Source organism: Ostrea edulis, chromosome 7 (assembly GCF_947568905.1).
Source record: "Ostrea edulis chromosome 7, xbOstEdul1.1, whole genome shotgun sequence".
Lineage (NCBI taxonomy): Eukaryota > Metazoa > Mollusca > Bivalvia > Ostreida > Ostreidae > Ostrea > Ostrea edulis.
In genome coordinates this window covers 41962293-41989794 of record NC_079170.1, presented here as the reverse complement: position 1 = coordinate 41989794, position 27502 = coordinate 41962293, and the positions used below count along the sequence as shown (strand labels likewise).

The following is a 27502-nucleotide window of genomic DNA, read 5'->3' as shown; positions in this document are numbered from 1 at the left end:
AAAATTAAGTGAAAAGAAGACGTATGAGATAAATAGGACATCTATTAATGCATATTTTGATATTTGGTTTATCCAACTCGTTGAAATGGTGTATTTATTCGCTCGGCAAGCCTCGCGAATAAATACACCATATCAACTCGTTGAATAATCCAAATATCAAAACACGCAATATAGATATCCTCTATATATTCACTAGCAAAAAAGGGAAATCTGCTGATACATGTACCACTAGATATTCATTTCTTATATCATACTTACAATCGCTAGGGTGCCTTGCTTGAAACCATGTGGTTGAAATTTTTATTCCCTTGTGTTGAACCCATTTGAACCAAGTCTTTGCTGTATACGTTTGCAGAAATCTTCTAGAGCTGATCGAAGAGGCATACTTGAAATTGGCTTTCCGTAAGTAAGGTTCTTAGGTCGATAGCCATTATCCTCACTCTTACACCACAAGCCACATGATTCATGTTCACCTGTTTCAAAGCAATTATGATTATCTAATAAGAAACAATGTACTAACAAAGAAAGAAACAAACAAAAAGGTCTCAATACAGCTAGTATCTGCATAAGGTTAGCATACTATTTCAAGAGATATTTTGACAAAGAGCATTTCTTGACTTATTGATCACAACTCTTACCATACAAGTGTGGGGTGATTTTCTGTAAGTCATTGGAGAGTTTGACAGCATAAAACATCTCTCTACATGGGACCTGACTTTAATGTTCTTTTGAACTTTGTGAGTTGCACTCAGATTGACAGGACTGCCAGTGAATCCTTTCTTGGTATGCTTACTGTCGGACTTTTTGAAATATCAGAGTCAATAGTGGCTTGGACTCTAGCTATAATTGAGGAGTCATTGTCTATGACAATTGTATTTACATAAATAAACATTCATCAAATTAAATTCATTGCGTAAATGATTTTACTTATCTTCCATTTACATTATTTGTAAATGCAGTGGCATTCTGCCATAGGGAAGGTCAAATTTCCTTCCCAAGTAGTGACAAAAATTGACACATTTAACTCACCTACTTACCCTTTCGCCCTGTTCTATAATGTTTTGTAACATTTCACAGGTCGTGGCTGGCTCCATGGCTTTAGCAGATCGTTTCCAATTCATGGAACAATTATGTTGTCTTGGTATACTATTTTTTGATTTTGCTGAACTGCATATGCGGCAGTTCTTACTTTTCACTGAATAATACATCCAATACATTTTATTGTCTGTTCACCAATTAAGGATGCATGTCCTAAAATACAAAAGAGACCCAGTTATTTTCTCACAATTAACAACTACAATTGATTACGATAGTATAGTTACTATAGTTATGATTCATTGCTGATTTCATTAAAAATTCCTATCAAGAATGAAAAATTTATCCTTCCATGTAAACACATCATATTAATTGACATGGACATCATTTACCTGTGAAACTGTTGTATGCATGTCCTGCTCCTCGCTTCTGCCAGGCACCATCAAAACGGGCCGTTATATTTCCACCACTCCTATAAATATGAACAAGAATAAAATGAATTGCTTTAGGTTTCTTTTAAGTACATTGTTTGTAAAGTAGGTTATTTTCTGTTGTTTTTTTTTTTTTACATGTGAGTATATGATTAAATTTGAATAAAAGTGAAAATATGCATGCATTTACCTTGTGACTCATCTTGAAGGTTCTTTTACAGGAATGTTCTGCCATTTTTTCAAGTGTGTCCCTATCTCTTTTTCCCTTTCCTTAAAACCTCTCTTTGATATACCCGGAATATTTAGTACAGCCATATAGGAGTTGACATGGGATTCACCAAAACCTCCATTTATCATACCTGTGAATTTATAATTCAACACTCTTGAAATTACATTCATTTCAAAAGAGAAGTATTTTTTTCTTTATACAAACCAATTAATGGTAGAAAAAAATAAACAACAAACTTTTGTAATTTAAAAAGATTGTCATATGTAAGCAGTAAATGCTGTAGAAAAGTTATTTCTCATATATATTTGCATGAAATGTATTCTGATTCTTTAATAGGTTCACCTGTTGTTCATTTTGACCTTTCCTCCTATTTCAATATTATGTTTAGATCCAGTTGACACATCATTCACTACACCACAGTGTTCATATCTGTACTTTACTTTGAGAATTTGCGCTCTCACCAACGCAGTAAGATAAATGAAGAGGCTGTGTGCAATTAATACAGGCTCGTATATTGTCTGCCAATATATTTAACTCCACAGTCCGCCTGCCTTCTTGCCAACTTGCCTCTGCAGGTACTTCTTGTGTCCCAATATCACAGCTAGTGACTCCATCTGATGGACCAGTACCTTGGGAACCCTTTCCCTAAAATAAGACAAATGCATTTTTTAAAACCACAGACAATTATGAATTTATATAGTCAGTTAACGCATAGAGATCAATAAATGTAAATAAACTAAATATAATGAATACTATCAATACAAATATCAAAATATCACTCGTTCAAAAAGAAAAGAAAAACAATGATACAATTCACACGTGATACTACGTGTTAAATGGGTATATTTTCATTATTCCATGCGTTATGGTTTCAGGAAGAGAAGTATATTTTCCAGTTACTGTTATACTTGCAAAAACGGGATGTGCTTCCGCTAAAAAAAAAAATTACTTGACTTACCGTATACAAATGGTCTAGGTCACAAGTTGAAGCAGGGGCAAAAACATTCGGGATCAACTCTACGTCGACACAGTGGTGCTCTGTAGCCACCAATCGCCCTTTTCTTAATGCATTTATCTACTTATGGTGTGAATTTTTAACAAATTTCCCTTTGTGTCTGATACCACGCATTTCCATATTTCAACTGGTTCTATCTTTCACAATGTAAAAGTTGAAACCCCTAACGATAAAATCCAGCTTCCGGTATAGCACAGTATCCTCCTACTTTAACATTAAAATGAGTTATGTTTTCAATATTTGACATAAAAAATAAAAAATACTTATTAAAAATCATGAACAAGTTCCTTTAAGGTAAGATTTGCGAAATTTTGACATGTAGCGAACAAAGTCATGTTGCATATCAACAGGGGATGCTTACTCCTCCTAGGCACCTGATCCCACCTATGGTGTGTCCAGGGGTCCGTGTTTGCCCAACTATCTAATTTGTATTGCTTATAGGAGTTATGAGATTGATCACAGTTCGTTATCTTCACCTTGCATCAGTATGTTTAGTAGGAATTTATGTTTTAAAAATTGATTTTTTTTTTAAAAATTGCCGGTGTCGGTTTTTGACTAGATGGACTTAATTTTTTTATGTTTTCACTTTCAGGATTTTTTTTTACAAAAGGGAATATACTAGTGATATAAAAATTACACAAGGCGAACTTATGGGGTAAAAAGGTGGTAGAATTTTTTAACAAGAGACCAATGGGCCACATCGCTCACCTGAGTTACCTTGGCCCATATCTGAAGGCTTTCCATATATATTTGCATGTAAAACCTTAGTCCGTATTGTGCCCCAACCTACCCTTGGATGCCATGCTTTTTACAAACTTGAATTTGCACTATGTCAGTAAGATTTCATGTAGATCTCAGCTCTTTTGGCTCATTGGTTCTTGAGAAGATGATTTTTAAAGATTTTCCCTATATATTTCTATGTAAAACTTTGATCCCCTATTGTGGTCCCTACCTATCCCCCCACGGGGGGGGGGGGGGGGGGGGGGGGGGGTTTGAACAAACTTGAATCTGCACTATGTCAGGAAGCTGTCATATAATTTTCAGCTCTTCGGGCTCATTGGTTCTTGAGAAGAAGATTATTAAATGACCCCATCCAATTTTTGCATTTTTGTGATTATCACCCCTTTGAAGGTTCCATGACCCTTTATTTGAACAAACATGAAAGCCTTATACCTAAGGATGCTTTTGGCCAAGTTTGGTTATAATTGGCCCAGTGGTTCTTGAGAAGATGAAAATGTGAAAAGTTTACGACGCCGCCACCGACGACAGACAACAGACAAATTTTGATCAGAAAAGCTCACATTAGCCTTCGGCTCAGGTGAGCTAGAAGAGTATCATTTATCAGATTATGCTAATTTGTAGAGAAATTTTATTTCAAAACACAAAAATAGTTCTTTTTATATCGTGAATATAATTTAAATTGGTTGCCATGTCAACAAAAATACATATTGAGCAGCTTTACAAGATCTACGTCAGAAAAATGATTCATTTTAAACATGATATTTGGACCATAAACATTTAAGAAAGCATATACAATTACTACCCACCGGGCTTTGTTTCCATGGTAACAGATCAAAAAGAATTATTTCATTTATGCTATTTCTCACTTTGTTTTATAGTAAGTCTGTTGTACAACTTTTCAAGGTTGCATTGAGCATTTTCAAATATAATTCGAGCAAAAAAAATGATAAATTATATTTATATTTATTTGTCAAGTATTGTAGACTATATCTTATTTATTAGAAATTAAGATGTTTTTGTTTGTTTCTAAATTCAATACAATGCAATATCTATGATATCTTCAATTTCCCGGCGGGTTTTCCACGGTCCCGCTTCGTCATAAATTCCATGTTTCATCAGCCCGAACCTGTCTTATATACTACTTTGAAAAAAAAATACTCTCTCCTTGTTCCATAGCTTGATGTTTGTTTACATAGTTGAACAGACGACTGTAACCTTCGCGACAATATAAAGCCCGGTCAGTGGCGGATCGGGGGGGGGGAGTTAACGTAAATGTTTTATGTCGACAGGATCCATACCGTTATATGCAGATGTTCCTGAGAGAAAATTAAGAATATCTTAAGACATACTATAGAAGACCCCTTTTTTCCTTACGTGATCAAATCAGTCGCGTTTTCTACATTTCAAAGTTCATGCTATCGGCGCAAGCAGATGTCACAACATTGAAATATAAAGTGCATGTAATTAGAGAGGTAAAGCATGGTCATTTTTTTTTTAAATGCTTGGAAATGTCATAAATATTCCTAGCTTCGTTAAAGTCGAACCTTGTTAAATTTGAGGATACTATTCACAAACAATGATCTGTTATAACAGCATCAAAATAAATCCCACTTTCCCTTGCAAGATTCGTAGAGATTACATGTGATCATCTCATGGTTTTACACAAAATATCAGCAACCGGTACCGATCATCATGTTTTACCATAGCCATGCAGTTGTTTACAAACAACTGATTTTCCCCATGTATGCCACATACTGATGTCCATTAGTGGCGATTTCAAGGTCACAACATAAAATGGAAATTACCGTAGTGCATTCTATATAAAAAAAAAATTGTAGACTTTTATATCAAATAAAATAATTTATAAATGATCATTTGAGAAACATTACTTTTATGTTGTTATGGAGATTTACGCATACGCCGCTTGACACTTGACAGAGGTAGATAACAAGTAAATATTATGTCATTTCCCCGTTATACACTTATGCCCTAACGCATTTTTTTATTGTGAGGTCATAAAGCGCGAAGTGCACCGAAGTGTATCAAGAGTTATCTCTCTGTTGTTGCAAACCTTACCTTAAAGGCATGTTGAATAATTATTCCATTGTCAATTATCGTCATCATGGATGGTTGAGTGGTCCAGCGCTGGTTACTTACCGTTAGGAGATTTGGTTCCGTAGGTCATGAGTTCAACGTTGGGTAGGAGCGAAATGGGGTAGCCAAGGCAAGTGAAATTTACTGTGCTTTATATCAAATATTTCTTCACTTAGGGCAGGTATATTCATTTAAGGGTTCGTAGCTTTTTCCTTGACACACACACACACACACACACACACACACACACACACACACACACATATATATATATATATATACATACAAGTCTAATGTGGTTGGCTTGTCGACACGACGTCACACGAGGACGCCCAGAACGTGGTCAATCCCGAGGGTTACCAGATTGTTGGAAACGTCTCCATAATGACTGGATGGTGTTTTTATGAACTCCAAAGTGTCTTTCTACGATATTTTGTGCCATTCCAGCTTGAGGCATCCGAACAGCACGATTAAGTTGTTTTTCGCTGAGTCATGGCATGACAGAAGGGTGAATTTTGTCAAAACTAAAGTGCTTTCCTTAAAGAATAGTGCCCAAACAAACCTTTTACACTTTTTACTCCAGTAAAACTCGTGCGTATAAACACTTCAATAACCAACATGTGTTCACTAACCATGAAAAAGTCAGTGCATCTGAGTCGGGTAATATCGGATATTGTTAAAAAACGTCACCTTTATTGGTTGTTTAAATTTTATAAATATGAACAATAAAGATAGAAAAATTATACTAAGTTTTATAATGCACAGTTTCTTTTTTTCCGCTAGTATATAAACAATGTAAATAAATGAATATATACTACATAAACATCAATAGTATTTCAGCATTTGTACTATTCATTTACTAAATAATATATGTGTATCATTTAATATAAGACTTACACAACAATAATATTGAGATGTTAGATACATTATACCTAGGATATTAACTATGTATCTATATTTACTATATCTTTAACAAAGAGTAGTACCCCGAAAAGAACTCCAATTCGATAAAAACATTCGTCATCCCTGTTCACACCATAAATCAATCATTTCCTGTTTCTACTTCATTGGTGTTTAAATGTTTAAATTAATCAAAGAATGTTTGATACTTGAAACACATTACACGAATGTATGAGGCGCATCGTTACGAATACTGATATTCGGAAACATCAATCTGGCTGAGCTAGGAGACCATGGTGTCTTGAGTTTATGGACATTTCCAAGGTATCCAATTCCTTATTCACATAGGGAATTCTTTGGTATAAAATTGTATATTTCTGTGGTTCTTCTTTCAAATTGTCTGCTTTTATTGCAGGAAAACGTTTGGATTTACGTCCTCGTTTCTGTCTGTTTTCACCCGAGGTTTGTTGTGGTGTCAACATTTTCACTGGTTCAGGGAACTCTTCCTCGTATTCTAATTTAGTGGAGGTGGTGTTGTTCTTACTTTCACAACTCTCAGATTTAGCTGATGGTTTGTCGCCTTCTGCTGACTTTTGAATCCGTTTCAAGGTTTCTTTATCTAGATACAAATTTGGAAGATCCTTCTCAATTTCATCAGGTGATTTGACATTTTGAAAATCAAAATTTGTCTTCCAGGTACATATTTGAAAATGCACATGTGCCTCTAAAATATTTTGCAGGGGGTGGATAAAATCTAATGTTTTCCTTGATGCTTTCATTTGTTTCAAAGCCTCTTCCTTTCGTGTATTGTATAAAGTATGAGCAACTTCACTCGCCAATTTCGGCAACTTTTTTTGTGCAGAATCGTCCAAATACTGGATTATTCCACCTAAATTACAAAGTACGAGTAAGCTCAAAACAAGGATTCTTTCAACTGAGATTTTGCAATATTTTGGATTTTGCTTTGTGTCTAATCTTAAAAGATTTAATCTGCAGGAAAGGATGTGAATTAAGTTCTTCAGACCAAACCCTGAAATCCCGTTTTTTGATTTATATGCTGTAATTTGTTCTATTATGCACGATGGTGAATTTTTCATAAAAAACGTTTCAGCATAATGTATTCTTGAAAGAAAGGCATCGGGCATAATTGCGCCAGCATCTTTTCGAACAGCATGTAGCAAACTGATAGCAAAAATCGTTTCACTCCAAAATAGAAATATATTGATGGGAATTTGAAATTTGTCTTTCTTTAAATAATTCATCTGTAAGATAAAACAGAACTGATTGAAAGAATTGACCGCTGAATTGGTATTGCTACTATTCATATATCCAATTGTTGCAGAAAAGGGTTTTGCAATCGAGGTGAAGACAATGTTGCCATTGTCTTCGCCGCGGGTTACATCTATTCCGTGCGGTTTCACTTTACTTCTGAGTTTCGATAATGATTCCTTATCTACACAATTTGAGATCAAATGTTCAGCATCAGCCAGTCTTTTACTTTCATATTTTTCCATCATTTCCAAGACATTCACGTCTGTCAAATCCATGACATTTTGAAGAAGAATTATTTCAACGAAATCACTCACGGTATTACCTTTTGTTGTCTCTAATTGATTGAATTTTGCTTTCGAATATCTTACTACTTCGTTCTGAAAGACTTTGAGGCCCGATTCTCTTAGCAACTTATATGCCCTACTCTTGAGCTGTGTGTTATGTTCGGGTATAACCTGAACACAGCGCAATGAACAAAGTACTTCGAGGAACGTCTCGCATTTTCGATGTTCAAGATGTTCCTCATCTGAAGTGAAACTCAGCCATACAGTTAAAACGTGAAATTGCAAAAGGCGCAAAAAACATTCCTCTTTTTTCTCTTGGATACTAGCTATATGTTTAATCGTTTTTGGCACAATTGTTGTTTTTGGATTTTGCAGAAACGTTTCCATTTCCATCCTTTGTGAATCAATAATGGCTTGCAGTTTATGTAACCATTGTTTCGTTCTCTTCGTAATGAAATCTGAAATGGAGTTTCGCATCTTTTCCTCGTGAAAGCAGATTTCAAATTTAGTGTCTGAGGCGCAAAAATACCTCGCCCTTGAAGCTTGTCTTGGGTATAGTTTATACCTGTTAGAGATTTCCTCGTATTGAAATCCATAAAACATGTAATCTGAAACACTGAAGCGATCTTTTGGTAGACAGTAATTTTCGAGCAAAAGATAATGAAATGGAGGATTTAATTCCCCAAGATACGTTAATATTCCACACACATCTTTAAAATCAGTCAAGTCCATCTTTGCCATCATCAAATCAATGCATTCCAATTGCCCAAAATATCCTGCCTTATCATTTGCAAAAATATGATAGGCTCTCTCTATATCATATTGGTTGCCTTTCAGTTGTCCCCTAATAAGGGTTGCGTTTGCAGTTAAAAGGGTTTCAGCAGTTTTGTCATTTATAATTTCGTCCAAGTTTTCGAGAGACTTATCCACACCTTCAGCTTCTTGGTCTACAACTGCTAGCTGTCCCCTTATAATTGTGCATGATTGTCGCAGTTTTCTATAATCAGGGATTGTTTTATCCAAAAGTCGTTCAGCCTTTTGCACGTCTCCATTTTTGATGTATAGTTCTATAGCTTCTTTTTGTTCACCTTTTGAAAAAGCATACAAAATACGTTTATCTTAATGAGAAATGCTAATATACAACTGTTTTATAAGAATGTTTGTCCAATGAGTTCGCTTTTAAGAAACGACTGCAGCTATAACGTACTGTGGATAGAATCCTGCTGATGTACATACTCGTATACTAAAGTATAATTACTGTGAAAATTTCCGAAAATATACCAAAAGCTATTGTAAGATAATCTTTCACCACAAAAACGCAAATCGAAATATATTGATTACTAGAAAATCCAATGTAATATCCCCAAAATTTGTAATCGAGTCTTATGTAATATCCCGTTTTATTTTATTTTTGTAAAATTCTTTGCAAGGGTCGTGCACAGGTTTTCATTCGATGCATGTTACATTTCTTTAGTTTCAAGTGAAAATTGTATATTGATTTTGAGTCGGAATTTGACGTAAAGCTGTTGAGTTAGCTGTAGTGATATACATATATACGGTATAACGAGAGTTACATCACATGTCATGGTCGCGGCAACCTTGTTGTCAAGTTGTTTGGATCTTCAATCCCAGAGCCGAGTCAAACCTAGGACGTTCAACACTAGTAGCAACTGCTCTATTAGCAAGTGCACGGTAACAGAAGTGAAAGTTGCCACATATCTACATGTATATTGTTTTTATTTGCTCTTTCTCTTGGGATTATACCGTCTACCTTATTTTCATACATCATTTCAGGGGACAAAATTAAAGGTTGAAATGATTTTATTCTGGTCAATATACAATTAGGTATTAAAACATGTTTCACTATGTCTCATTCCATAAAGAAATAAACATTAAGAATAGTTGTAGTTAATAAATTATTGTTGTTTAAACAAGCACGTAATGTTTCACTTCGCCATTCAGAATCATTACTACTCGGCAGCAATAATGTCACCTATATTTACAAAACTATAGAATTGCGACCAGTGCATTTCACATGTAGGAAACAAATTTTAGGGACAATATTGTAAAATTTAATTTGTATTTCAATTTTCTGCTATATTATAGTAATCTTACCTTTTCTCTGATGTAAATATGCAGCTTCGTCGATAAAATCACAAGAAATGAAGACTTCTATCTTCTTTTCATCCGTTATTTTCTCGCAATAGTTCATCATGTAGTCCTTATTTCTGATCTTCCCATAGTATGTTGCAGCCCTGTAGTTAATTTTGGGTTCCGAGTTTAGATTGGTAGGTATTTCATCCTTTTAGATACGGGGATAAAAGAAAGAAAACTTATGTTAATTGTACTTAAATCCATAATGAAAAGTAAAGAAAACAAACCGATAAATTGCATAAATCCTATAAAGAATAAAAATGAGAGAAAAGGAAACACGTACCGTACCCCTGGAAATAAAAGATGTGAAATGAAAGGTGAAGATAACGAACAGTGATCAATCTCATAACTTCTATAAGCAATGCTAAGTAGATAGTTGGGCAAACCATTGACCCCTGGACACATCAGAGATGGGATCAGGTGCCTATGAGGAGTAAGAATTCATGTCGACCGGTCACACTTGCCGTGAGCCCTATATCCTGATAAGGTAAACAGAACGGCCTAACAATCGGTATGAAACATGTCAGACAGCATTTGACCCAATAATAGGTTGTATTGACGAACTAGATCGTTATAACGACCATAGAATTTGCGAAATGCTGACTTCAATATGAGATAAAGTGCCTAGACGGAAGAAGCTGATCAGTCACCCCTGCGGTTAGCCCTATACATTGATCAGGCAAACGAAGCAATCCACAGTCAAAGTCAGTATATATAGAACAGTTGGATTAAAAAAAAATAAACAGTAGCCAACCAAATCACATGTTTATTTGCAAAAAAGATTATCATAATGAAAAGGTGAGGATAACTCCGTTTACCTGTACAAGATATAGGGCTCAGGGCGGGTGTGACCGGTCGACAGGGGATGCCTACTCATCCTAGGTACCTGATCCCACTTCTGGTGTATCCAAGAGTCCGTGTGTGCCCAACTCCCTATTTTGTATTGCTTATAGGAGTTATGAGATTGATCACTGTTCGTTATCTTCACCTTTCATTTAATGTTTTTGTGAGATATATGCCCTTAAGGTAACTCCATACTCGCAGTTTTATTTGATACAAGTTTAAAATGTGTATTTATTTCCATCTATCATAGCTAAAACTACTGAATTATCAAATTTTTTTTTAGGTCATTGCAATTTAAAAGATGCGAGACATACATAAACAGAATCATATATCACCGTCAGAAAATTGCAATTTTCCTTAAACAGCATTATGAAAATTTCATAAACTGGTTAAGACGATATAATAGCATTCATAACAATTTCATGAAACTGTTCCTTCACAAAAATATACACAATGTCTGTAAAAAAAAAAAAATAAAATAAGGGAAATATATCGCATAATAAACTTGATACAGATATCAATAAAACAGAGGTACATGTATTGGCTTTGGATTTAATATTTTGAAACATATCATTGATTATTCATCTATAATTCAGACTTTTGATATAGTTTAACAAAAAGTATCGGAATAGACACCAACAAAATTCACGTTCCAATCATGCATCAATCTAAATAAATCCTCGATTTTGCAAAATATGATGACATCATAGGAGGGTGGAATTACTTTAAGAAATGGATAAGGTTTTTGGACGAATAGGACATATCTCCATTCACTCCACACTTGGCATTGATTGGGAAGTCTAATAACCAAAAACATTCAGTTTGTGGTGTAAACACCTTTGTAGATTTAAAGTAGTTACATGTATAGTGCTAGGTGTATTTATACATAGTGTTTTGTTCTTATTTTGTTATTCTCTGTTAATCTTGGCCATATTATAGAATTCTATTCATTCGTCGTGAAGAAGGGACAGGTCATCCTGAAAACTCTGAAAATTTGACAATCTGGTTGTTTGTGTCGTTGGTCATTTTAGAACTGTGTATAATTTTTGTATTTGACATTATATCCAAGTCGTTGATTCGACTCTTATAAGAATCGGTTGTTGTTGGAACTAAGGGCATATATTGTTCTATGGTTGCTATACTGAAATCTGTACATTCTTATTGTTTTATAAGATATACCTCTATGCTTTTCTTGCTATGTTTTAAGAGCTATATCCACATTTACTAAACTCTCTTCATATTCATAAATGTCAAACTAATCCATTTCTAATTCTTTAATAATTACCTTGCTGTCCTTGGTAGACTGATATCGTTCCAGACAATGTTTCATCTCTTCAAAGTATCCACTTTTATCTAACACCTGCATTGCTTTTCCAAAGTATTTCATCTCTTCTAAGCATCTGCTCTGTTCAAGCGGCTTTTTTAAATCTTTATAGACATTAGCTGCTCTTTTCATCTATTCAAATGATAATGATTTTATAAAATACTATCGGAATATATCGCTTATAAGCCACTATTCTCTTGATATAGCATAGGTGATCCCACCTCTGGTGTGTTCAGGGGGTCCGTGTTTTCCCAACTATCTATTTTGTATTGCCGTTCTTGGCACACTGATTTTGACTGCGGATAACTCCATTTACCTGATCAGGATATAGGGCTCACGGCGGGTGTGACCGGTCAACAGGGGGTGCATACTACTCTTAGGCACCTGATCCCACTTCTGGTGTGTCCAGGGGTCCGTGTTTGCCCAACTATCTATTTTGTATTGCGTATTTGGCTCCACTTGTTTGGCACGCTGTTTTTGGCTATATTTAGATCTAAAACTTCATAGTTATTTCGGATTTCAAACATTTCGGTTGAGCATCACTGAAGAGACATTATTTGTCGAAATGCGCATCTGGTGCATCAAAATTGGTACCGTATAAGTTTTACATTATAGGAATTATGAGATTGATCACTGTTCGTTATCTCCACCTCGCATCAGTATCATGGTAAGGATATTAATCGAAATTGGAATATCACGATTGATCTCTTTTCAGAGATGGCAGATTACGCTAAACGTTGTTTTAATAGTTCTTTAAAGCCCCTCATATAATGCATGATTTCAGAGTCGAAAGAGTGATGCAAGCTATAAATCCTTTTGTGGATTGTATGTTTTTTTAATGATAAAAACACATTTCACTTACATACTATTTCATTTTAAAGTCAAAATTTCTCTTTGTTTTGATGCATGATATCAATGAAAAAGTGATGAAAACGAGCCGAGATCATCCTGACAACTCATATAAAGAAATCAAAAATTAAAAGTAGGACAAACGCGGACCCCTAGACATACCAGAGTTGGGATCAAGCGCATGGCATTATGAATCATCCCCTGTCTTTGGGTTACATCCTTTGTGAGCCTATATCTTGATCAGGTAAATGGAGTTATCCGTAGTCAAAATAAAGAACGACCTAACAATTGGTATGAAACATATGACAGCATTTAACCCAATTACAGGTTGTAATGGTGTAAGGTGAAGATAACGAACAGTGATCAATCTCGTAACTCCTATAACCAACACAAAATATATAGTTGCACAAACACGGCCCCTTGGACGTACCAGAGGTGTGATCAGGTGTCTAGGGGTAGTAAGCATCCCCTGTTGACCGATCATACCCGCAGTGAGCCTTATATCCTGATCAGGTAAATGGAGATATGAAGTATCGAATTTAGAATATCTAAGTTACAAATAATTTTCTCAAAGTAACCCCCCCCCAGAAATTCATATAAAATAATTTATAGCTGGTATCACTCTTATGATGGAGGAAACATAGTTCATCTCGGGGTCTTTATGGGCTATTGAATAAAAGTTTGGAATAATGAGTTATTTTGATATTGTTAGAAGTGATTACAAATAAGTATATATGTTGCTAGTTTGTCTTTGAATTAGTTCTCTAATAGCATTAGATAACAGTAACATATTTACCTCGTTGATATGTTCATATAACTTTGCCAAAATCTCGAATTCACCAAGTTTTTTCAGACATGATACTGTCCGTCTGATCCTGTCGCAATTCAGATAACGAAGGGTTGCAGTTAATAAATGATGCCGAAACATCGACTCGTCCTCACAGCTACTAAGAAATAGAAGAAAACCTGGGACTGTATCAACAAAACCAAGAAAAAGTGGTGAGAAATCTATAAAATGTTTTATATTTTCATTAATGCAGAACACCTATTCATAATATGGTTGCTATCATAAAACGAAAATTGGGTTAAAATATGCGACATTAAACTAGTCAATTATTCTTTTCAAACTAGAACCTTTACAAGATATTTAGGCAGCAATGATTCATTAATATATTCTAGCAATCAGAAAATATATTCATATTTTAACATCAACATCTTGTCACGTCGCAATGTTGTTACCCCTCCCCCCCCTTAGAAATATCCCAGTACAGTCCAAAATGTACCTAAGTGCAATTTATGCTCCATGACGTCACAATAAAAGCGTATGTGACAACATGCAAATGTTGGATGCATGGAAATTTAAAAAAAATTCTTGAGTATATACTTAAGATTTAGTAAGCACATTTTTAGCTAAGTAAGGCTATTAAGTTCCGTTGCATAAAACTTATAAGCAACATGCTTAGTCATTCTCAGAAAAGCATATCATAATCTACTTAAGTAAATTAAGTCAATAAAGTCATTTCTGCTTTCGCTTTATCATCCATAACGTCTACATGGGAAGAACAAATCGTTTGTTGTGGCCTTCAATTCGACATTGAGATACATCAACGACGTTTTATCTATTAACAAAAATGATTTTCATCCATGTATCGGTTCGATCTATCTCTGTGAACTCGAAGTAAGACACCACAGGCCTTCGTTTCTGATTTATACTTATAAATTATTGACAAAAGATACTATCGATAAACTAACAACTGAACTTTATGACAAACGGGGTGATTTAAGCTTCTCCGTCGTAAACTTCTCATATTATCTCGCTGTTGCCTTCAATGCAACATTTCGACATATCGATAACGTTTTGTCTATTAACAATAATAACTTTCATTCATATGTCGATTTGATATATCCCTGTGAGCTCGATATAAAGGACACCACAGAGTCGTCCACTTCTGCTCCATACTTAAATATCTTATTGAAAGTAGACAATAACGGCAAACCGAAAACTCAACCGTATGACAAACAGGATGATCTCAGCTTCTCCATCGTCAACGTCCCATATATATGTAGCAATATTCCATTATCACCTGCATATGGTGCTTATATATCTCAACTGAATCGATATGCAAGAGCTTGTTCTGTGTATAGTCAGTTTTTAAATCGAGGTAAGTTACTGACAAACAAGTTGATGGTACAGGGGTTTCAACAGTCTCGATTGAAGTCAAGATTTTGGAAATTATATGTCGTTATAACGATCTAGTTCGTCAATACAACCAATCATTGGGACAAATACTGAGTGACGTGTTTGATAGCGATTGTTTAGCCGTTCTTGGTACACTGATTTTGACTGCGGATAACTCCGTTTACCTGATCAGGATATAGGGATCACGGCGGGGCGGGTGTGATCGGTCAACAGGGGATGCTTACTCCTCCTAGGCACATGATCCCACCTCCGGTGTGTCCAGGGGTCCGTGTTTGCCCAACTATCTCTTTTGTATTGCTTATAGGAGTTATGAGATTGATCCCTGTTCGTTATATTCACCTTGTATTCATGTAGAAATATCCCATTATCACCTGCATAAGTTGTTAATATCTCTCAACTGATTCGATATCCAAGATCTTGTTCTGCGTATGATCAATTTTCAGACGGAGGCAGACTACTGGCAACAAGTTAATGTTACAGGAGTTTCATCTATCTCGTTTAAAGTCAGGATTTTGCAAATTCTGTGGCCGTTATAATGATGTAGTTTGCCCATACCACGTATCATTCGGTGAAATGTTTTTTGACGTGTTTCAGACCGATTGTTAGACCGTTCTTGACACACTGATTTTGACAACGGATTACGCTGTTATTCTGATCAACACATATGGCTTACTGCGGGTGTGACCCGTCGACAGGGGATGCTTACTCCACTTTGGCACCCGATCCCACCTCTGGTATATCCAAGGAACGTGGTTTCTCGATTCTTTACTTTGTATTTCCTATGGGATTGATGGGATTAATGCCTTTTGTATCTTCGCCTTTGATATACATGTACTAAGTATGCACTTAGGAATTAAGAAGTTTTATGCAACCTGCTAAACAATATGCTAAGTAAAATTCCAACCTGCTAAGCAGGAAATTACTGCTCAAGTATATGCTTAAGAATATTGATGCATTCGATCCCTGTTCTATAGTGTTATTGCAGGGGAAATGTCATATTATTTTGTCGTTGATCATTACTACTATTTTCCATTTTTTATGTTGTGTAGATGTAAATATGCTTGTGAAATGATTTTTTAAAACATTTTCTTTGATAGCATACAGGTCTCCAATATTAAATAATTAGTATATGCTACGGTTATTTTTATATTATACTATGATCTTGAAGTCGGCCCCGTGATCTTCTTCAGTCTTGTTTATTCATCATACCAACGCAAGACTACACGCAGAAGAGTATTATAACGTCACGATGACTACAAAAGTTAAAAGGTAACATCATAGTTGATATTGAGGGAGGACCATTTGAAAAAAAATATTAGAATCTAATAAGTAATGTTGTGTTCTGATAGTCGATGATCGCGAAAAATACCATCGAATTTGTAATGTTCGACACGTTTGGCCAAATATTACAATACTAGGAATGTTTATAACATCTGCAGGAAAAAGCCTTTCAAATAAATATCTAACTACTCTTTCAATGCTTTTGGATACGATCACTTGTACCGAGGTGATTTATTGCAAGGTGGTTAAAAATCAGGTCACCTCATTGAAAATAACAGCTGAATGAATTCACTGAAAGAAGGTATTCAACATATGAATCTAAAAGCTCGACCTAGCAAGGTTAAATAATTCCTTTTATATATTCATTATCTATTGGACAAAATGGCAATAAGAGTGCCAAGCTGGGTGTACATTGAAACATTGATCTATCGAGGTTTCGTTTGCATACTAAGCCTGTTCTTCATTGTGACGAGCACTAGAATAGTCTGCCAGTTCCAGATTGTTTCCATTGCGATAACAAACTGCTGCTTCTTTAAATCGTCGGTGATTATAAAGATAATTTCCTTCAGCGATCCATTCTTCTGGACTCGAATCCTTTGTAAATGACCTTTCAGTAAAATCTGTGAAGACATAACAACCCTAATTAATTAACAAATATGTCCTTTCCAAGTATTTTGTGATATCAAAGTAACCTTCAAAATCTTAAACCTTTTACACTGTAATCTAAATATGACTATAACGAACTGAAAACACCTATCTAAAAATAGAAAATCTTACATTAAAACTAATGTATTAGAACTTATTTCACGATTAGTATCGAATGAAAAGTTTATTTAAAGTTCATCTAAAACAAAGATATAGAATAAGAATAAATATCACTTTGCACACTTTTACGTCTTATATTTTCTTTATTTGTCGGATACTTTTACGAAAATGGCATACATTTGTATACATTTCGTATTAGTCTGTATGTGAGAGCAATATTAACAATAGAGATGAAAATAGCTATATAATGTACATGTACAAGTTATCAAACATGTGCATGAAAAACGAACATCTCTATATGTCCTTTTAATATAATGATATACATGACAGACTGCTTTACAAACATTATACACAATACATGCCATTTCTCGCGGTCCTAATCAATTTATCAATATTTCAACCATCCAATCAGCCTGCATACTAAGTATGTATCGAAATAACATTTACCTTTTACGTGTATTGTAGTTTCCACAAGGCCCCTTTCCTGGAAATAGTAAAACATTGGTGCTCTACTCTCGTCATCTTCATCAAAAATCCAAACATTTGTCCTCGCTCTGGTTATAGCAGTATACAACAGCTTCAGTTCTGTATTCAAAACTTTGTGTTTTCTCTGGTCAAATTCAAGTGCCCGGGCATCTAAATGTTCAATGAAAACGCTATGAAAAGAAACCCTGAATTGAACCTACAAAATATGGCAAAGATAACAGGCAATGATTAATCTCAAAACTCCTATAATGAATAGAAAATTACGAGCTGGGTAAATACAATGATGATGATAATGAAAAAATATATAGTGCCTTATCTACAACAAATTACTTTAAGGTGTATTAAAATGGTAGGAAGAAAACTAAAACAATAAAGCACAAGTAGATGAAGGTATCTTATATCTTTAAAATTACCAAAATAAAACAAATATGATTAAGATCAATAGCTAAAGATTTTAGGGCCCCTGGATATTCCAGAGGTGATATCAGTTGCCTAGAAAGAGTAAGTATCTCGGTCGACTGGTCGTGAGCCCTATTTCTTCATCAGGTAAACGGAGTTATCCTTAGTCAAACCAGTGTGTAAAGAACGACATGGCAATTGGTGTGAAACACATCAGACAGCATTTGACCCAAATGACAGGTTGTATTGGTAAACTAGATCGCTATAATAATCATAAAAATCGACAAACGAGACCGTTATATGGACCATGCAAAGTTTTGAAGTCAAATTAGACTGGATAAAAATTCCTTTAACATGAATTTTTTTTCTTAATAGTCTGTCACGATTTAAAATCTGATCATATGCAGAACTAGCTCTTACGAATTAATTCAGATACATAAACACCATATGCAAGCGATAATGGAATATTGTGACAGGAGTACGTGGTTGCCCAACGCTCTATTTTGTATTCCTTACGATAGTAATGAAATTGATCACTGTTCGTTATCTTCGCCTTTCATATGAAATGTTGACGATGAAGAAGTTAAAATTGTTTTTCATAAAGTTGAGTTGTTAGTTTGCCGTTAACATCTACAGTGTATATTCAATAAAATAACGAAGTACAGAAGTACAAAGCAGGCGTAGAATACTCTGTGTATTTTATTTTTGAGTTCTCAAGGGTGAAAAGTGAATATAACGAACAGTGAACAATCTCATAACTCGTATAAGCAATGCAAAATAGATAGCTGAGAAAACACAGACCCCTTGACACACCAGGGGTGGGATCAGGTGCCTAGAATGAGTTAGCATCCCCTGTCGATCGGTCACACCCACCGTGAGCCCTATATCATTAGCAGGTAAACGGAGTTACCCGTAGTCAAAATCAGTGTGCCAAGAATGGTCAAACAATCGGTATGAAACCGGTCAGACAGCACGTGACCCCATAAAAGGTTGTATTGCGAAACTAGATCGTTATAACAACCATACGACTTGCAAATGCTGACTTTAAACGACCTGTTGAAACCCCTGTACCATTAACGTGTTTGTCAGTAGCTTGCATTGATTTAGAAACTGACCATACTCTAAAAAACTCTTGCATATCGAAGCAGTTGGGAGATATAAACACCATATGCACGTAATAATGGAATATTGCTACATAAATATGGGACGTTGACGATGGAAGAGCAGAAATCATCCCGTTTGTAAAGTTCTACTTTGAATAAAATATTAAAATATGAAACAAAAGTAGACGACTCTGTGGTGTCTTTTATTTCGGGCTCACGGGGATATAATGAATCGACATATGAATGAAAGTTATTATTGTTAATAGATAAATCGGAATCGATACATCTAAATGTCGAATTGAAGGCCATAGCAAGATAATTTGTCTTCTCGCGTAGAAATATTTGAATAACTTCTGATTCATATAAATATATAAACACGTCAGTAACGAAGGGACACAATTAGTGCCCACGGGAATTCTAACAGACCACGATGATATTGTAAATGAGGAACTCTAGCATATTTTTTATTTCAGCTTCACGGTACTTGTGCGTGGAATCAGAGTGGTGTTTAACAAAATGATTGTTTTTGGATGCCAGAACTGTGCGTGTTCAGGAAATGTACATGCCTGTAACCAGATCAGGCGTCATATTGTTCAAACTGTATATCATGTGAATACAAAAAACTGAATACACATATATGTCTATAATCTCGGATCATCCTGTTACGCATATATATTAATAATCATGATTCTTTTTTGTTCTACAGTAGGATTTAAAATAGTAAAGTTGGCATCATTATCTCGTTTTTATACGGCGGTCAAAGACATGCATCGTATATCGTTTTTTTTTCACGTCATGCTTTTACCGCGAATCAGAACCTAAAACAGAATATTAAATTTACGCGAATCAACTTTTCACTATTTCAAAGTCTTAGCGAAAATATAATTCACGATTATTTAAACTTATGAAGGAAATGGCGGAAAGCCAGCATTTGTACGTATACCTCTTATTTTTTTATGCAAAAATTTAGTCAATGAAACGATTTACACGATTTCTGACTTACTGCCGCAATTATATTCAAATCTAAATATGGATGATATCCCTGCTTCTCTGAATCCATATCTGACGATTTCGGGTTTTGTTGTCATGTAATCATATACTTTGGTTTGTCTGCCATTTCGCTCCAAGTGGCTTCACTCGGGTGAGAGATAAATCGACCTTTAATTTGTCAATTTCGGGAGACGCACTCAGCTGAGCACACACCTGTGTTTCTTACCAGTTTTCTGAAACAATTTTGCACTTCTTTTTTACACTCAATTATATTTTAAGTATGTACAATTTGGCGGTATAGTAACGTAAATCGCTGTTCGATAACTGCAATGATACTAATGCAAATTATTATAATTATTTTCAGTTTGAAATAGCCATAAACCATGTATCGTTACATTTATGAGTAGCTCAGGTATATTTAGACATTGGTGGAAGCAAAAAATGTGGTCCATTTAATTAGCTTATCCTTTATTAAATAAACACCGAAGCTTACATACCTGGCGCTTGTTGGATAGAGGGGAAAACAAAGCACACTGAACACACAACTTTCAGCGTACTAATACCTGTACGCTAAATATAACTCTATTATAAAAAAACAAAATTTTATATAAAATTTACGCGGATTTATTTTCCGCAATTCGGAAATCGTTACGAACAAAGCGGAAATTAGATACACGCGGAAAACCCCTGATATACAGTATTATGGTATGGTGTCGTGCGTCTGTCCGTTCATCTGTCTGTCCGGATGTTGTAGGTGGGATACAGACCGAACTGTAAGCTCCAGGATTTTACAACTTGGTACATTTGATCACCATAATGAGAGGAAGATGCTTATATTTTTTCATGTTAAGAAGGTGAAAGGTCAAGGTCCTGGTATCACGTAGTAGGAAGACCGAGTAGGAAGACCTTGTGGGCAGTATGCAAACCGAACCGTAACCACCAGGATATTGCAACTTTATATATTTTATCACCATAATGAGAGAAAGATGCCTATTGTTTTTGAAAGTCAGAAATCAAAATTCCAGGTCTCAGTATCACTTAGTAGGAAAACCCTGTGAACAGGATACAAAACGAACCGTAAGTTCCAGAATATTGCAATTTGAAACATTTGCTCACCATGATGAGAGGAAGATGCCTATTGCTTTTCAAAGTTAGAGGTCAAAGGTCAAGGTCACATTATCACTTAGTAGGAAAACCTTGTCAGCGGAATACAAAACGAACCGCGAGTTCCAGGATATTGCAACTTGGTATAATTGATCACCATGATGAGAGGAAGATGCCTATCATTTTCAAGGTTAGAAGACAAAGTTCAAGGTCGCAGTATCTCTTAGTAGGGAAATCTTGTAGGCGGGATACAAACCGAACCATAGGCTCCAGGATAATGCAACTTGGTGCATTTGGTCACTATGATGAGAGGAAGATGCCTATTACGTTTCACAATTAGAGGTCAACGGTCAAAGTCAAAGTACATGTATCACTCAGTAGGAAAACCTTGTAGATAGAATACAAACTGAACTGCTGATTGCTGATACAACTTGAAGCCAAGTTTTACAAGTCATGTTGAAAGAAAAACCACCGTATATTTGCTTTTCACGGGCGTATTATGTACCGTTGCGGTACTTTTGTTCTTTATGCAAAACAAAAACAAAGTATTGCGGTCCCTCTTGTATTTGATACAAATGAACTAAACCATTTATCTTACATATATTCATTAGCAACAATGTATGTTGTAAGCAAAATATATCACTTTTTTGAATTCAAATATTTCAAAACAATGATTCTCTTTTTTTGACAGCCCAAACCTTGGCAATTTCCTGATAGAATTTTACTTCATTCATTGTACATGTAAAGAATACCATACCGATACAAGTTAATAGATAATTGAGAATTCAACCAAAGTATGAAAGACACACACAAAAGCACAAAAAAGTCTCCAAAAACCAAAATGAGAAAATATTACCCGTTTTAAAATTTCTACGAAGCAGAATTTATTCAAAAGTATTTCCATAGGAAAAAAATCATTTGTTATTTTTCTTCTTCTTAAGAGTAAATCCGCCAGAAAACCATACAAAATACCAAAAATCGTCCAAAAGGGTAGTCGCAAGACAATATTTTTTTGTTGCTCAATATTTTCTTCATATGTGTCAAAGTCAAAATATAATCCTAAAATTGCCCAATCCCGTATCTATTTTTAGCAACAGCTCATTTGCATAATAATAGCAATGCATAACGATAACAAATTTATGAGGAATATATGCACAATTTGGTTGGCTCGAATTTAATGTTTACAATGCATTTATTTTGAAATTCTGTTTTTGTTATAAAAATCTTTTATCAACAACACAACACATACTGTAAAAATGAATTATGGTGATTAGATTATTTTTATGTGGTCTTGAGATAGACCCACATCAATAATTAAAATTTCCCCCTTTTTGAGAAGCTGATTTCTCTGAAGAGCAGGTAAATAAATATATGAAAATAAAAATGTTCTTTAGACTAATCCTAGTTCCAACATATATAAAAATATTCAGCTTGGCAAATATTATCTATATGGCGAAAATTGAATTAGAAGCAGTATATATAGCTACAAGTCAGCATGTTTTTATTATTAAAGATGATCGTAAAAATGGTTCCTTTGCTTATTATTTACTGGAAAATATTTTAGAACCTTATTAATTTTTCACATCAAAATATAATTGATGTTTGGATTTTGTAAAGTGCTGTTTTGAAAAATCTATAAAACAGTATGTATTATTGAGGGTTGGGCGTTATTATTTCCTCTTCGTAGAACTCTTCAATATTGTTTGGTGAAAATGGCGGTAGTACAAACGATACAAGGAGATATTCTCTATATTGCATGTTATTGTTCAACTTACGGGAGTTGTTGTGGAACATCGCTGCACTACGAAAGTGCAAATGGATTGTTAAAGATATATGAGTGTTTTAAAGAAACCACAGCTCATTTAAGACACCCAAACAGGTCTGGAAATTCCGGCGACACAGCACTTCTTGTTTACAGTACTAAAGTGGAATATTTACGATAGACAGTTAGACACTAAGCCTACTTGTTTAAAACTTAGCATCGTGTTGATTTCGGTATTACTGGAGAGTCAACAAAATAACATGCCAATGTGAAGGTCATTCCAAAACCAGTAAGGCGAAAGAAAGCAGAGGTACACAGCCATCCTCATACCAAGAATACTGACTGCATAAAACAGCTGTAAAAGACAGGTCATTACAGAGGGAACTGGTAAGAGATGAAAACAGAATTTTAGAGAAAATGCTAGTATCATTAGAGTTTCATTTTAATCATAGTACGAATTTATAGGCTGCATGTTTATTTACAAATGAAATATGCATTCATGGCATTTACAGTGCAGGTCTCTGATAAATGACTATGTAGTACACGTCTCGTGTTTTAAAGCCCATATATTTTTCGAAAATAGAAAGGGTTGGGTTGTGTTAAAATTGTTAGTAGCAGGGCTCACACTGAACAAAAATATTTTCAAAACCTGGCATGTCAACTTTCTATACATATATTGAAATTTTTGTTAGGGCTACATATTTGATATTCTTACATCAAACAACATAGATTTCTTTTGCTTATATCATGCATAACTTTTTCACATTTTGAGAAATGCATTTTACCAGTCTACATCAGTTAGTAAATAGTCAATAACATTGTCTTAATGTCAATAAAGTATGTTTAATTCAATCATATTTCCATGATAACAATGGTTTATATTCTATTTTTACCACTAAGTTTACTCAATGTAAGGTGAAGATAACGAACAGTGATCAATCTCATAACTCCTATAAGCATTACAAAATAGATAGTTGGAGAAACACGGACCCCTGGACACACCAGAGGTGGGATCAGGTGCCTAGGAGGAGTAAGCATCCCCTGTTGACCGGTCACACCCGCCGTGAGCCCTATATCCTGATCAGATAAACGGAGTTATCTGCAGTCAAAATCAGTGTGCCAAGAACGGCTTAACAATCGGTATGAAACACGTCAGACAGCATTTGACCCAATGTAAGGTTGTACTGACGAAGTAGATCGTTATAACGACCATAGAATTTGCGAAATGCTGACTTCAATCGAGACTGTTGAAATGGTATTTCATATTAAAAACAGTGAGGGATTTCATTATCAACTCTATAAATTAGTATAACTGAGTACAATGAAAAATAAGAAACACAATCCTTGCAGTTTACTGAAAGGTCATCACAGATAATGTGGGACGTTTCAACCCAAGGGACGTTTCGGCTTAGGACGTTTCGACCTCAGGAACGCTTTGACCCAAAATGGGGTCGAAACGTCCTGGGTCGAAACGACCTCAGTCGAAATGTCTTTGAGGTCGAAACGTAGATACACAAACCAAAATCATGCACATTGTATTATTTTATATTACTTAAGAAATAATGTATATTGAAAACTATGTACTACATGTAGCATTTCACATGTATACTAATTTACGTCTGTCAGTGAGTTAGGATAGATAATTTTGATTGCATTCATTATGTGACATCATATTATTCGTAATCAATTTACACATAATAACAAAATCTGAATAGGCTATATTTCTATGAATGATTTTTATGAATGATTATTTCTAATATCAACTGTAAATTCTGACTGGTATCTTTATTTGCTGAATAGAATGTGTTGTATAACTTAAAAATGTAATGTATCTTTGACGTCATTCGTGAATGTGATATGATAATATGTAGTGATTGGTATATATCATTATCAAGGTTCTTTTTACTACTGGTATCTCTTTTACAGGTAAAATAGTTTCCCTTCAGTCATAGATAGCTCACAGATTGGAGAAACTTTCTACAGAAGATTGTTAAATAGTAAACTCTACCCCCCGTCAGCAATTGGAGATCACACATGCATTATTATCTCATTTTGTCGCTATTCAGGTTTCACTTAGTGGACTTTTTTTTATCTCTAATGTTATTTATAAATTGTAATGTGTTAAATAATCTCTTTTGCAGATTGTGATTCACGGGATTTCTCCCAGGAAAGTACTACATGTACCAATTAATAAATCTATCCTTTCAACTGAGTTAACTCAAGGATCATATTCTGATTGGGAACTTAAAAATGAGAGTGGCTGTATTTTTTATTATTTGACCTGTTTTGAAGCTGGTTGTGGCACGATGTCACATTTTATGAGTTTACTAATGACTACCCATTTGTTTTGCATATTTAATTTTGACTCGTCAATATTTAAGATCATTGTCAGTTATAACTTTGAAATATGTTGAAAAATTTGTAAATATAATTGTAGTCAATGATTTTATGTGAATTCAACAATTTTGAAGAATAAAAATAATCTAATGCATCACTTGATTTTTAAAAGCCAAACTTGCTAATTGTATCAGCAATATTAAATGTATTATTATAAAAGTACTACATGTATTTGAAAAATCTATTTCCCAGCTTGTAATTGAGTGTGAAGTACAGTCATTGTACAAAATTGAAAATGTTTAGGACTGCTCTGCCCTTTGTATTGTATTGTCTTGTATGTTTAATACTGACTAACGTTACTTTTGGAGGACCATTGTACCTATGAAATTCATTGAATGAAGTATGCATTTAATTTCAGTCCAATAACAGTTACCTAAACGTATAGGTACATTAATTCAACCTTTTATGTAGATGTTATTGAAGAAAAAGCATTATTTAAACCCTTGATATCTCATTTGATTTTTAAATGCCAATCTCAATAAGATGCTTTAATGATGTTTAGTAGTCTATTTTGACAGTAGTGTGAAAATGAATTATTCCCTAGCCTGGTCTTGGAAGATTTAACCCTTCCAATATGTACTTTTTCTCCATTTCTGACAGATTGGCACATTGCCAAATTTTAAATGTTGCCTACCATTTCATGTATTGTATAGTTAAGTATGACTTATGCTATCTTGGAAGGCTCTTGTAAGTTGTAGCTATGAAATTCATTTCATGATGTATAACTTTAATTTTAGTTTAATAACATAAATGTACATTTTTGAATACTTTTTTTAAAAAAACCAAAAAACGGCATTATCTGAACCCTAGTATCTCATTTGCTTTTTGAAAGCCAGGCTCATTAATTTGCTTTAATGATGTTTTGTAGTCTATTTTGACATAATTTAAAAAAATATATTTCCTAGCCAACTCTTGAAAGATTTTACACTTCAAATATGTACTTTTTCTAAATTTAATTTTGACTTAAAATATAGATATACACATAACATTTTTTAAAGATGTTTTTTATACATGCATTATCTAAACCCTGATATCTCATATGATTTTTAAATACCAAGCTCAATAATACGCTTTAATGATGTTTAGTAGTCTATTTTGACAGTAGTATAAAAATTAATTATTTCCTAACCTGATCTTGGAAGATTTGACCCTTCCAATTTGTACTTTTTCTTCATTTCTGAAAAATTGGCAATATGCCAATTTTTAGGAGTTGTCTACCCTTGGATGTTTTTCATGTTTAATTTTTACTTATGCAGTATTTGAGTGTCTATTGTAACTTTGAAATACTTAAAAAAATAAATTTAATGTTTTATTGAAATAATTTACATATGATTTTAAATCCTTTTCCTGGATTTTTACATGTAATATTGATGAAAATATGCAATATACAGGTGGAGCTGCGTATGACGGCCATGTTGAAAATAGCAACTTTTGGGGAGTATTTTTCAATTACTATTTTGAACGTCTACCTACCCACCAAATTTCATCAAGATGTGGTAGCATACGATTTGGACAGTATTGCATGTTTTTTTTTTACTGGACAAGCTCTTAAAGGACACATCTCGTGTTTTCAAAGTATACAGAATTATATACATTTTGTCTTCCTTATGCTTATAGAAATTAATTGTAATAGTTCGTTCGCTGAAGTATTGCGATAATTAGCCACAATACGGACTTAAATCTAAGCCCCGATTTCAAAAAGCCTAGTTAATTAGATAGGTAGTCACGTGGTACAGTGACGTCATATGCGACCTTCGTCGATCAACTTGTTGTAAAAGTAGTGTTAGATATTTTTAAATGCTCGGGTTTTAGGGGCCTAATTTATTTACCATGGATAACATTTA

At 34.4% G+C, this 27502-nt stretch overlaps 1 protein-coding gene, 1 long non-coding RNA gene and 1 pseudogene across 6 annotated transcripts in view; all 3 read right to left on the bottom strand.

Moving 5' to 3' along the window:
- Positions 1–263: 263 nt before the first annotated feature.
- On the bottom strand, positions 264–1094 carry LOC125656519 (uncharacterized; annotated as a pseudogene).
- A 492-nt stretch (positions 1095–1586) lies between these two features.
- On the bottom strand, positions 1587–3573 carry LOC130048147 (uncharacterized). Its single transcript, XR_008797003.1, has 2 exons — positions 2038–3573; positions 1587–1825 (listed from the first exon to the last, which is right to left on the bottom strand). It is a non-coding gene; the product is annotated as an uncharacterized LOC130048147 (long non-coding RNA).
- A 2710-nt stretch (positions 3574–6283) lies between these two features.
- Positions 6284–27502, bottom strand: part of LOC125653487 (TPR and ankyrin repeat-containing protein 1-like) — an 82352-nt gene continuing 61133 nt past the window's right edge. For 3 of the 5 annotated variants that reach the window (XM_056144442.1, XM_056144444.1, XM_056144443.1), the window contains 6 exons: positions 17865–18053; positions 17101–17272; positions 13968–14118; positions 12284–12454; positions 10117–10303; positions 6284–9089 (listed from right to left, as the gene is read on the bottom strand). In XM_056144442.1, the coding sequence (XP_056000417.1) occupies positions 6715–9089; positions 10117–10303; positions 12284–12454; positions 13968–14118; positions 17101–17272; positions 17865–18053 (3245 nt within the window). In that variant the 3' untranslated portion in view covers positions 6284–6714. Of the gene's footprint in view, positions 9090–10116; positions 10304–12283; positions 12455–13967; positions 14119–17100; positions 17273–17864; positions 18054–27502 lie in introns of those variants that run through there. The other 2 variants (XM_048882966.2, XM_048882967.2) reach the window with 2 other exon arrangements.